At 32.6% G+C, this 14,736-nt stretch overlaps 1 protein-coding gene across 2 annotated transcripts in view; it reads left to right on the top strand.

Moving 5' to 3' along the window:
- Positions 1 to 14,736, top strand: part of LOC147075650 (uncharacterized) — a 413,567-nt gene that overhangs the window by 376,317 nt on the left and 22,514 nt on the right. For both annotated transcript variants that reach the window (XM_085941985.1, XM_085941984.1), the window contains exon 4: positions 6,604 to 6,718. In XM_085941985.1, coding sequence (XP_085798111.1) covers positions 6,604 to 6,718 — 115 coding nt within the window. The remainder of the gene's footprint in view (positions 1 to 6,603; positions 6,719 to 14,736) is intronic.

Here is a 14,736-nt window from a genome sequence, read left to right as displayed (position 1 = left end):
ATAATGCTTAAGTTCCAACGAGAAGAGAGTTACTTTATTTTTATAATAAAGCTTCAGGCATCATAATTCTCAATTTGCAATAAAACCATTATGTTAACAACAAAATGAATTTAAACTACTAAGTAGTAGATAGAAACTGATTAAAATTCCTCGTCGACTTTCTGTATAAAATCGTAACGAACGTATATTAATTATTTCATTCGATAGTGCGGCGCCCAATTTGTCCTAGCGTCCAGTTGTCCCATCCCCCGAATATTCTATATTATAAGCAGTAAGTAACTAGTCTGCGCCAGTTGTGTATTTATTATCGAATAAAATATATGCACCCACGGTGCCGCGCTGCTTAACCGTTGGACTATAACGCCGTGGGTCCCAGGTTCGAATCCTGGGTCTGGCAAGTACACATATTGTTTTTCAATTTGTGTGTGAGTCAGGGTATGGACCTAATAGGTTGAGCGAGTGGGTCACATCCATTTCTCGTTAAAAAAAACCAAAATCTGTTAATACAAACCTCTACTCTGTGGAGGCCCATATGATCCTATTAGGATCGGACATGGTCGGATATTATAATATACGTAAGTGATGGATAGTAATTAAAAATACCAAAAGGTTTCCTGAGGCACTAAAAACGATTCAAATGGAAAAGTATAATTCTCATATCGACTAGAGTTTCATTCTGAGAACATAATCGATGCAATCTTTTATACATAGTATGTTGAATGTATACGATTTCTATGGAAACTACACTGCATTTTTAGTATTTGAAAAATCTTGCCGCACCGAAATATGCATTAATCAACCCGCAATTATGCATCACATTGTTTTGTTTTACTTATTGTGTTTTGTTTTATCCGTATATAAATGAATCGGGCGCTAATAGTCATTATACACTGCTGACTGCCCACCGTTCAACGCTGGACAGGGCCGAATTGGGATGTCAACAGCATTTTCGTGTGTATTTATTTATTAATTAATTAATCCTCAGAAAATGGCGATTCATTACAGCAAATTATAATATATGCCAAAATTGTCGACACACCAGCCTAATACTCCCGATCAGGCTAAGAAACATAAGGTTTATAGGTAAATATTAGCTAGATCAGTTGTAGATCAAGTAATTGTGTATTATTTGTCAAACTTAAATAACAAAAATCTTAGATTGAAACTTTGTTAAAATACATTTGAGATTTAAAAATAAAAAAAAAACTCTCAAAATAACATAGATCGACATTGTTGAATTAACAAGTAGGTACCTTGTGAACTGAAGACTAGCAGATTGCACTAAGTTCATTTTTTTATAATAATATGTAAAGTTGTTTGAAATATTACAGATTAAAATAGATTTGTTGTCAATCCTTCGCTGGGCATATTCAATGGACAATGTTAATTGAGAACTCCGCATATTAATGATTGTCGATTTAAATATTAATTTTGGCTCCACCCTGAAAATTTTAAACTTGACATGATAAAATAAAATACTGTTTATTATTAAACTCGAAATGAGAAAATATCAAGTTTTCATACGTTAGATAAATCTTTGTTTATTAAATATTGTGTGTGATTTATAATCATCTCAGCCACTCTCGATCCGGCGGGCTCTTGTTCGCCCTTTAAGTCTTTTTGTATATATTGTATACCACTGGATGATGTCATATGTCCAGCGATGGTCTGGCCTTCGAGTGATTTGGTCTGTCCATCTCTACTACCACTTCTTGGCGGAGCGCACGACTATCTAAAGTGTGAATGCTAAGAATAAGATAACTCTTAAAACTGGACGATGACGTATCTGAGAATGCACAGCAAAACAGAAATATGAATCTACGCGACAGTAACACAAATTATTTATGGTACTTCCGTATTAATGCTTAATTTTATCACCATACAAAATATCTGATTACGATCCTGGCGAATGTCATGGCCGCTGATCAGAGCGCATCGTTTCACCTACACCTCGGCTCTATCATTATTGTTATTCCACTTCGAGCTATCTGTCCAGCTGATCGCCGATCAGACTGATAGTGATTAAATGCCTTGTTATTGTTAACCGGCCGGACACTGCCAACCTGAATCTATCAGTGCCTGCATGATGCAAACATAAACATTTTACCTAAGTGTGTACAATTTTAATTTATTTCAACACTATTCATGTATAAGCCATTATTATCATGGTAATTAAGAATCGAGGTATTTAAGAAGAGGAGACGGTGTCTAAATAGTTATAAAAATAATGTTCTGTTACTATTGTAATTTATTGCTAATTATTAATAATAATTAATTATATAAATTTTAATTTTGTTGGATTCTTTTCAATTCAATTCAATTCAATTTATTCAATTCAATTTATTTATTTTTACATATTGTGGACATTACAATTATAAGTTTAAGACGTTCACAACATGACATAAAAAAAAGAGCTAGATAGTATGTTATTAAACAGTAGAAATATGTACATACAAAAATATTAATTATATAGGTACATGGAAATACACCGGATGAGTTAAACAGACCCTATTTAAAAAATTTATAAAATAACGTCCACCTATACTCATCCTCACGTAGGTGGAATATATCAACACCCGAAGCAATTTCGTTGAACATAGTTATCGCCCTCCCAATTGGCATTACCAGTGGCAGGTTGGTTCTGCACCTTGGGAGAATAAACAACTGATGTTCTCTATTTCTAAGATAGTTATCATGTCCGATCCTAATTGGATCATATGGGCCTCCACAGAGTAGAGGTTTGTGTTGACAGATTTTGTTTTTTGCTCAACCTATTAGGTCCATACCCTGACACACACAAATTGAAAAACAATATGTGTACTTGCCAGACCCAGGATTCGAACCTGGGACACACGGCTTTATAGTCCAACGCTTAAGCCGCGCGGCCACCGTGGGTGATGCATTAGTATAATTATTATTCCATTCTGCTGGTCGGTAAAGCGGTCGTCTCTGAAGCCCTCGGTCGCAAAAATATGCATGTTGTTTTTCTCAACGTGTGCTGGACGAATGGCTATTAACCATTTCTCGTTAAGGCGAAGTCTTCACTGAGCCTTTTTTAAAGAGGCACCTAGCGGAAAAATATGAAGCTTGCAATTTGAGACATTTTTTTGATATTTTACAATTTCAACTGTATTAATGAATAAATATGTATCTGAAAACAATAAAAATAAAAATATTTTTTATTTTAAGTCAAAGACAAACTTACAATTGTAAAAAATGTAATAAAATGTGAATTTGTTCTATCGATCCGCACCCTATTATTACATGTATTTTATGGTCATATTTATTATTAAAATTTAGTTTATTAAGTTTTCTAAGCATCACCTAAGCGATTTTTGTCAAATTCATAGTTTTAATATTTTTTATATCTATTTTAAAAAACATCGATTTTTATAAAAAATATAAATGTGTATAACTTGAAATCCTTTTTATTTATATTAATATAAATATTTTATTTATATTTATAAAAATAATTGATTTGATATAAATAAAAAGGATTTCAAGTTATACACATTTATATTTTTTATAAAAATCGATGTTTTTTAAAATATATATAAAAAATATTAAAACTATGAATTTGTCAAAAATCGCTTAGGTGATGCTTAGAAAACTTAATAAACTAAATATTATGAATAAATATGACCATAAAATATATGTAATAATAGGGTGCGGATCGATAGAACAAATTCACATTTTATTACATTTTTTACAATTGTAAGTTTGTCTTTGACTTAAAATAAAAAATATTTTTATTTTTAATGTTTTCAGATACATATTTATTCATTAATACAGTTGAAATTGTAAATTATCAAAAAAATGTCTCAAATTGCAAGCTTCGTATTTTTCCGCTAGGTGGCTCTTTAAAAAGGCTCAATGAAGACTTCGCCTTAAGTCTATTAATATTACCTCTACTACACATGTGGAAGACCATATTCCCCGCTCGGGAGGGAACAGTGTAATATACTGAATTTAGAACTAATTAGGTGTCACATCATAATTTTCCAAAAATATATTTGTTTTGGGACATCGGTTGTCGTGAGAAATAGCGGCACTCTTTAAGTGTGTATAATATGAGTCGTATAGAATCATATGTAGAACTGTGCACTATTCATCGTTTCGAGAAAATGACGAAATACGCTTTGTTGGATTTTTGAGTTTTATAAAAGCATAAATTATTTTTCTACTTTTAGAAATTAGAAATACACAACAGAATTTACGTATGTCAGAATTCTGATTGTTGTAAATAATTAAATATACATGTTTTAAAAGTGAAGAGTGCTACATTTGATACTCACATAATATACAGTTCTGTCTTTGTTACCAAGGTTGTGTAACGTTCTGTATTTGATCCCAAACAATTGTGGATGACGTCACTAAGAAGTAGTTCAAATTTACCAGTGCAGTACATCATTATAATAAAAATAATGTATTTTTTTATTTATTGATTTCAATTTTAATAGGTACCTACATAAAATTTATAATGCTTTAATTTTAAATTGATTAAATATTGTGGGTATTAAAAAAATAACATGAAACCATAAACATACAGGGAGACAGAGATATTATTGTATGACATATTTTATAATAAAGAAAATAGGACATATTTTCCAATGTATTAGGTATTAAGAATAATAACGGAATAAAATCTATACTATAAGTTCATTTAGAATGTCATCTTGTATTTCACCTAAGTTCACGTCCCCCGAATCTCGTAAATTATTCCGGGAGTTATTTTCATCAAATGTTATTTGTATAGAATTGGAGAGTACCTAGGTAAAGTTTACCATTGTGGCCCATAATGCTTAGTTAATAATTTATTCAAAAACTTCTTTCACTTTTTGCAACTGTAAATGGACGAATCGTATCAATGTTATTATTTTTCTTGTATAATATTCTTTAGTTTCCCGTAGTCTGATCGATATAAATTCTCTACCTGGACTAAAACATTCCCCTAACGTTTTGAAGGCTTCATATTTCTTTTCTTAATATGTCATCGATAAGAAAAAAGGAATGAAATAAGCAGTTCACAGAAAATAAATAAAAGATTTAAGAAAACAAACAAAAATTGAACAAAAACAATCCAAATAATTATAGAAACTATTCTTGTTGGTGGAGAGGGGGGACATTGTTTTAATCTGGTTTTAATAATATAAATAAAATTTCATAAAAACAATTATACTAAAATCCACTTTATTAAATTTAATGAATCAGGAGCGGTTTATCCTTATAGGAAAATTTTCAACTGAGGTTTCATTCTTCCGAGGATGAAAAAGAATTAGCACTATGTTTTTGAAATAGTTTAAACTTGGATAAATAAAATAAAATTAAAATATTTAATAAGTAATATTTTCAAAACATTTGATGTAGGTACGCACGCCTATGGATTTTACATGCACTGACCTGCCAACTTTGTCGATTTTTGCCTGTCATTTTTCAGGATTTCTGCTTCTCTTGCGACCTATGTTTATTATTACTGGTGTTGGTTGGTACTCCATGAGGGGACTAGCCATCAGTATTTATATGTTTTGGTAAAAAAAAACATAAAAAACTCAACTTTAAACACGGCATGTCAACAGTCACAACTGAACGATATGTATGATCGGGCATATTGTGACGTCACTTAGGGCAACTCTGTGATTGGTCGAAACCGAACAGTTCTACTTGTGTTTCCAAAGACGTGAACAGTTCTAACTTTGATACCAAGCCCTATTTTCTTTCACGATTTTATACCACATAGATATGATTTTAATTCGAATATTATATTGCTAGTCATACATTATGATCCGAAGAATAATGTGGCATACTTAGTTCAATTTCGACATATATGCGACAGTTCTACTTTTGATACTATACGACTCATATAGTAAGGTGCCTTTACAACGTAGTATATAGGATGAGTAATGTGAATATGTTCCATAATAAATTGAAAACCATCATTCACCCACAATCATACGCTTTTCACTGCTTACACACGTATATTTTACACTATCTTAACCTGTTGTATAGAACTACCATTCTCCCAGAGATACATGTGTTTAATTATTGGTTAATTTAGGTAAAAGTTAGGGTCGCAAACGCATTTTGACTCTTAGCACACTCCCTGAAGGCTTTGGTAAAGGTAAAGACGCAAGGACATAGAATGAGAAGATACGCGCGAATTATTTGTATCAAATGACATGACTGTACCACGAGTTGGATAACCCCGTATTCTTTATACCTACGAGACAAAAAATATGTACCTACATAATTATATAATATATTCAATAAATAATGCCGCATGTATCTTTATCTAGAATCTAAAAAAGATAGTCTAATGAAAAAACTGGGTTTAACTGGCTTTAAACTGGGTAAAAATTAATAAGTTGCTACTCTACCACGTTTTTCGTCAAAAAATACTAACTACAAATTGATATTATCATTTTTTGTATAACTTATAACAAAACGTTTTTTTCTTCCCGAAACCAAAAATGACCTGAATACAATTATTATTAATTGTATTAGCATACACTTTTCTTTGTGTTAACTGCATTTAACTTTATTTGTGTTATTGTTTATTCAGTTTATTGGTTTTTTGACGAACCTGTGTATTTATTTTTGTTACAGACGGGCCCACCTTCGGGATTGTTTGGAAACTCTCAAAGACATAGTACCCTTAGGACCAGAGGCCTCCAAACACACCACATTAGGATTGTTAACGAAAGCGAAAAAATATATAAAGGTATGTACTATTTCCAATACTTTTATAAAACTGTTTTTGTTATAAAATAGTGATGGCAAAAAAAATATCGATATCTTCTTTTATTTCAATACCATACCAATAATGTTCTTTAGTAGGGGGGGGGGGGTCAAAAAATAGCCATCGACTTTGATTTTGAGAGGAATTTTTCTGGGTATATTAATTCTAGTACAGTAATATCCCTAACTCGATATAAAAATAATAATCACTTACGCATGATTATAAATTAGAAGAATAATATGAATAAGTGAAATATTCGAAAATTTATATTAGAAATTGAACATACATAACCTGAAAACATCTCAAATATATACCTACTAAAAATCTAAATATTTGACGAGAGCCGGACGTCGGTTAGTAATTTAGGCAATTAATATTCCTTTATGTAAAGGACAAAAACCGATAGTCAATAATAACGCAATTAGATAAGCATTGCATGTAGGACCTACTAGTTTAAATTATCGTGATTAAGAAGAAGGCATGTAGCTTAATTGGTTAAAGCATATTGGCGCGATACCAGTGGATATACGGGTTCAAATCCCGTCAGGCGTTGCATTTTTTCAAATATGATTTTTTCAAGTTTTAAGTTATATAATATGTTCAATACTTATATGGAATGTTAAATTCTCAAATCTTGGAAATTATTCGTTGAGTAAAAGAAGTGGTTTATTAAAAGATATGAGAAATGTTAATTTCGGAAGTGAAATAGATATTTTTATCCGGATTTATCGTTATCCGGACTATCTTCATCCCTAATCAATCCAGATAATCCATGTTCTACTGTATCCGTTTAGATATGGAGCTTCGAAAACATGAACCACCTAGAAAAATGAATTTTACGTACTTATGTATACGCCAATTTCAAAGTAAAATCTAAAGTGAAAACTATATTCTATAGAAATGTGAAAAAAATGATTTTCAAAAAATGTCATTTGAAAGACAATAATAATAGTATATCTACATAATATAATCAGTTGGCGTTTTTGTCAATTAATTTCGTTTCAATTTTAAATTCATTACATACCTACCTGCCTATTTAAATAATTGAAAATACAACGTGTCACTTTTGGACTTTTCCCCACCGGTTTGGTTGAAACACGGAAATATTTTTTACCCCGTTAGACGCAATTAATTTTCACTTGATTATAATCCGGAAACAATTCATTCCGAATCTGCATAATTTACAACGGACTTTTTTTTAAACTGAATCGCTCGCTTTTTGTACAATTCGAACGGAATATAGGACATCTAATTTTTAAAATTCACACATTTAACCTTTTTAAAAAATCGTTACATGTTTAACGTTGAGTGAGTGATATGAGTGAGACCCCCCCACGAACATGCACGTATGCAAATTTCAACTATCATAGTCGTAGTTAATTTTTTTTCCTAACAGGTGTCCACAACAGTTGCGGGTCGATCGTAGATTTAACCACCTGCCTTATTTATGACTACTTATAGAAAGTTCCATTTATTCGTAATTGCCCGCTATATTATCACTAAATACTCTGTAATCAAGCATAATTATTGTCATAATTTTCACCAAGGTGATAGTTCGAATCTATTGGTTAATGATTTCACTGTTGGCCCTTTTTGACCTATCTAGATTTAAGCTATTCTTCTTTCTTTTCACGACGTTTCGGGTTCGTTGCAGGGACCATTCTCAAGAGATAATGTTGTAAAGCGTACGGTGTGTCGGCTAAACTGAACCCTTTTCGACATAATATTTAGAGTGGCATTCGCATTCATACATTTAACCAGTATGGATACGATAGTTTGAATCGCCACGACTCTCATATACATATAATAAATAAATAAAATGCAATTACATTACATGTACACAAGTGTACACCATAGTCATGGCCCCACATCCTGAAGCGGGCCCCCAAGCTAGGATCTTTGGCGGCCCCCCTACCTATCGCTAAGGATAAAGGCAGTGTGACGCTCTACAGTTATATTAATATATTTAGTGTTTTTTTGTATATTTTATTACCTACATCCATTTGAATTATGGAGTTGTCGGGTATCGATACACAATTAAAAATTTCATTATCCAACCACATAATTTTAAATAATAACACTATTGCAACATTAACTATATTAACACTAACTTTTTTACAATTGGAGCAAATCTGTGATGTGTGTTTATCTTACTTATTTGGTCGACTTGCCACGCCGGGCCCTTCCTGAGCCCGGGCTCCCAGGCTAGGGACCTGTCAGCCCCCCCCCCCCTTGTGGGGGCCATGACCATAGTATATATCTACATTATATCGTTTATGTTGCTTATGTAGTGATTTCGAAATAAAGAATTTTTTGTCTCATATAATTTTCTTATTGATCTATCGATGTAATATGTGTTTGCTTTCAACGTTAATAATTAAAAAATATATAGAAATAAAAACCCTCTTTCAAAATTATTATAATGGAATCCTGTTGTAAACGATGGCTCAATTATTAATTACTCAACTAACTTTCCTATCACTCATACATAGGGAATCCAATCCCGAGCCAAAATTTTGATCCTGGGATTTCGGGATTACAATTTGACAATCCCGGGATCCCGTGATTGGCATTTTTTTTCCCATAGTTAATATAAAATTTTTATATATACAAATAACATTGGTAAAATCGGTCAAAAATAAATCTTAACGATTTTCATTTATAAAATTTCGTAAAATCAATATTGTGTTTATATTATACGAGATTGCTGTTTCTGATAGTAAAGACTTGATGAATGAGTTAGCGAGATTTAAAATAGTAAAGCAAATCATGGTGTATGGCCTCTCTGCTTCATAAATCTAATTAGTCAGCCAAATATGAAACTGCCGGAAAACGTATGAGATAATGGTGGAATTACTTTGTTAATAGTGCGAAGCATTATCTTTTTATCTTTGAAAAAATAAAATAAATTGGCAACTTACACATGGGTAATAAATCCAACTTCATTCAAACTCAGTTTATTTCTAATGTAGTTATTTGTTATTAAAAGTATTTTTTCTGTTATATTTTCGTTTTTACTTTATAATTGATAAAAAAATCAATCCCATGTTTACCGATCCCGAGATTCATAGGTATCGAAAATAGTTCGGGATTCCGGGATTGGAATCCCTACTCATAGATAATCCCTATGGAGAAAAGTTAATTTTATTACTCATTGTTAGAGTTAACCAACGAGTACCTAATTTCAATCATTGAACTAAACATATTTTTTGATGCTTCCGTAATACAATTTCGTTCTCCCTGTTATTATTTCCTGCCGTTGTGTTTGTTGTTGATGCAATGCCGAATTCCCCGCACGGGGTAAACTGTGATAAACCGCGATAATGCGATACGAAATCGTTATAATGTCTACTGTGTCCCTTAAATTATTTCCGGGACTCCCCCTACCTGCTGTAAATTAAACAAGAGATTGTAATCACGGTATCTCGCTGTGCGTGTGTGTTATTCGGTTATTATTCTATTACCGTTGCTCGGTTTATTATCGTTTCTATGTTTCATTTTTATATTTGGTACTGTACAACTTGAATAATATAACTGTTGTAGTTTAATATCGGTTCATTTTTACAATAAATTATAAGGGTAAGGCCCGTTTCAGACGGGACACCGGTGTCGCGCTCGTTTATAATAAGGAGGCCTTTGTATTCGAATAAAAGGGCCTTTGTATTATGTTTATGAACGCCCCGATCTAATGAGTCAAAGCGTGTCCGGTACACTTTTCCGTCGGCCGCTACATTCTCAAGCCGCCGATACACATGTTTTTATGACCGCAGCCAGTTTCATGTTCTAATTTATATCGCGAAATTATGCGTTGGCTCATTAACTCTGGGCGTTCATAAACATAATACAAAGGCCCCTTTATCCGAATACAAAGGCATCCTTATTATATACGAGCGCGACACCGGTGTCCCGTCTGAAACGGGGGTAACACTTAAGGCTATACTTCAGTTGAGGCATGGTCTAAAAAGATCGTGGCTAGGCGATGAGCGGATTGCGCAAATGACGTGTGCCGAACGAAATATAATTTGTCATAAAAATCCAACATGCGTCCATTTAATGTTATGTTTATTGTTATATTACTAATAATAGTAGTATATTCATTGACATGTTTTCTTTTTTAAGTACATACGTAAAGTTATTTTGTCATCTTTACACGATTTAAGAATATTTTCACCCGACTCTATGACAAAACAAATCGACATGCAGACAGCTCGACTGTAAGTCTCCGATTGGCGACTAGTGAGAAATTTCGTCGCACCTACTGTTGAAAATTATTTGCCGTTTCACTGAAGTATGCTCTTAAGTAAATAAATCAATCTAATTAACAAGACAACTAAACAAGTTTTCATACATTTTTTTCTACTCTTTGTCGTTTGGCTATACCTACACCATCTCTATTATCTCTATTAAAACAATCTTGTTGACTACCACCGTTTACTAGCATATATTTTATCGGCGTAGCTTCTTAAAATTCTGTAATGATAAGTTGAAAATATTCTTCTTATACGAGCAGAAATTCAGAAATTTTCATATACCACTTAAAAATACTTAATATGACATATACCGAAAAATGTATTTAAATAGGTCGTTTTTTATTATCATTTATAAATATCGCATGTCTCCTGATGACTCGAAAATACATAAAAAAATTCGTACAGGTGAAGATAAGAGGAAACCTGTAGAATTTAATATTATATTCGTCTCTCTCTACAGCCCTTTTTGAGTATTTTTGGCAATAATTATCATTTGGTAATCAGAATCACTAATCACTGATACAGACAGATTCGAAAAAGGCCTGAATTGAGATGGCATACAGTTCCTATATACAGGAAACTTTATTGATGGTTAGACTAAGACTTGGTGAAGTAATTATTATTATCATACTTCTTTTATCGAGCTACAGTTCTGGGTGAACGTAGACCGCCTTAATCATACTCTTCCACCCGATTAACCCTAGCACGTGCAAGTCTCGTGATATTTCATCTATCCAGCGAAGTTCTGGTTTTCCAATACTCTTCATAAATGCAGAATATGAAACGCTTTGAAGGTTTGTTCTCATCCATGTATCAAATTATGAGAGTTGTGAATCTCACAACGTCTGACTTATCAAATCAAATATTTTTTTAAAGCACACAGTTGTATCGACGCCACCCCTATTCTCACAGATGGGGCACAAAATCATTCTCACGAACTTTGAGTTCAGCGTCCGAGCGTTCGGCCTATTTGACAGAACTTGTCTTATTATTGTTTTGTAAAGGCGATCAGAGGAAGATTGCAATTGCTCATATGAGCAATCCATAATATGATATTATATTGCTACTTACAGTAATTATTATTCTCATCTCTATTTCCTCGTCAACACTATTCTAAATCATCGATCTTTAAAATGAGATGACTACTGAAGATGGTTTGGTCTATTTGTGGTATGAGATTTGTGACTGGCATAATAATATATTTTTTTCCGACCATGTCCGTTCCTAATACGATCATATGGGCCTCCACAGAGTAGAGGTTTGTATTAACAGATTTTTGTTTTTTTACGAGAAATGGATGTTCAGCCACTTGCTCAACCTATTAGGTCCATACCCTGACTCACACACAAATTGAAAAACAATATGTGTACTTGCCAGACCCGGGATTCGAACCTGGGACCCACGGCGTTATAGTCCAGCGCTTAAGCCGCGCGGCCACAGTGGGTGGTATCTAGTTGTTTTAAAATAGCCTCTGATCTTGTATCTAATGTTACCTACCGCTTTTGACAATGCCACAAAGAATTAATTGTCTTCTGATAATATCATCTTCACCAGTGAGTATTATGAAGTTGAGCGTTCAATAGTACAATGAAAATCCGCCATAATGAGTCGACAAAAAATAGTTGGGTCAGTCAAATTTCAATCAGTCTACATGCGTGCTAGGAATATTACATTAGATAAAATTATGTAATGGACGTCTTAAATAGTTCTTATTGATTTATTTATTATCTTATAAAAGTGAGGTCATTTTAATTTATATAGTTTTGTTATATTTTATATAGATCCCTTTAGAATTTAATTGATATGGACAAGGGATAGACAGAGGTGGACAGAGATATTACGTCGAACGTCGTAGAAATAAATTCAGACGTAGAGAAAATATCCCGCAGCGGGGATCTAGTTTAAAACCCCTCTGCGACCCTGTGTAAACAGATTTCAAAATGAGGATACAATATACTACCAGCTCGGCATAACGTAATACCTATTACGGATTATGCGCGGGGAGAAATTAGTGGTGAAATCTCTATTGGAAAACGCGGGATTAACGGAGGCAAAGGCGTTTGGAAAGAATCGATATTGACGAAGTTGATTGTATTTACGTCGTTACATAATTGAAATGCTATAACGACATTGGGTTTGGTATTATACATTTGAATGTTTTAATCCAATTACTTTATATTTTATTTACAATTTGAATAAAGTGAATATTATTGAGAACTGCCTTCCACCGTATTGTATTCATAGGGAAGTTTCATTAATTACTTATGAATGCTGACGAAGGTCAAGAGTGAATGAACATGTTTAAAGTAAAGTCAGTTTATTCTCACGAGATGATCATAACATAATATTATTTATCAGTGGCGAAGACTCCATACTAGGCGATTATTTAAAGCTTACCTTCTTAAGAAAAATATTTTTTAATTGCATATTGACATATTTATATACTTATCACTTCATTATTTTATGTTACATACAAATAATTTATTTTGCCAACGAGAGATGCCGTATATGTAGGAATGTATTACACAGTTTACAAAACAACTGCAAAGGTATTAAAAATATACTACAGTGCGCCGTAAATAAATAATAAACGCCGCGACGTCTCGACGTAAATAAATCTCCGATTATGGTGAAGTAATTCTGAATTTTTTTCGTATGGACTTTACGTCTCGTAACCTCAGCAAGTCTGCTGATTTGTACGAAATAAGGTAAGCTCCTATCGCAGAGCCTAAAACATTCGCGCATAATAATGTTGTCACGACTGCGCGCTTTGGACAAAATCATTAATAATTAGATAATCAAAAAAAAAAAAAAATCAACGGCGTTTATTCGAATATTAATAAATAAGTAGGTAAGTATAGATTGTTTTTATAAATAAAAATAAATTTTATCTAATGATTTTTGATGGGTATACATGTTTTGAAAAATACGTAATTTAAACACATCGCTCATTTTTATGTCGTCAATGAGTTTTTGAAGTTTCATTGAATTAGTGTGTCGTTGTCATTTACTAGTGTGTACCTATTCATTAGTAGTAAATATCGTACTATTCTCGTAAGTATACCTGACAAGTGTGCTCTTTTTATCAGATCTCCACAGCCTACCTCTTTCCAAAAGTCACCCATCGCCACTGTTATTTATACATTTAAAACAAAAAATACACTAAACTGTTCGATTCTGGACTCTAGGTGCTCGTCCATAACTAAGTATTATCTGACATATTATCTGTAGAAGAATAGACGCATTCGGGGTGACTAAGATATTAGAAAGACAAATACTATGAATAAATTCGTGTTGTCTTCAATATTTACTGTTTTCCAATATACTTATACCTACCTAGGTATTAGTATAATTTTCTTTACGCATGTTTTTTCGCCCTGGCAGGACTCACTCTTTCAAGAGAATGTTTAATGTAGTGCTCTCGCTAGAATACAAGGGTTGATTTCGATATAGTATATATTTTTTTCTTTCACATTTTATGAAAAGCAAACGTCGCGTCGGAGTTTTCGACTGTATTTATAAATTTCAAGCTCGTTGAATAAAAGATATCGCCAAAACAGAAGAAAGGCGACTACGGAATATAGACATGAATATATTTATGTATAATATTCGAACGCTCGAAAACTTTTAGGCAGACGCTTTATGCTGGCATAATGAATACATACTATGAAGAATACATTTTCATAATTATTTTTATTCGTGAATATGCAATAGCGAAGCTCTATTATACTCGTAATTCGTATAAGATGA

Source organism: Rhyacophila brunnea, unplaced genomic scaffold (genome assembly GCF_057557595.1).
Source record: "Rhyacophila brunnea isolate RB1 unplaced genomic scaffold, BYU_Rbru_1.0 scaffold_14, whole genome shotgun sequence".
NCBI classification, from domain to species: Eukaryota; Metazoa; Arthropoda; class Insecta; order Trichoptera; family Rhyacophilidae; genus Rhyacophila; species Rhyacophila brunnea.
The sequence above is the reverse complement of the archived record's forward strand: the minus strand, read 5'-3'. Positions and strand labels throughout refer to the sequence as shown.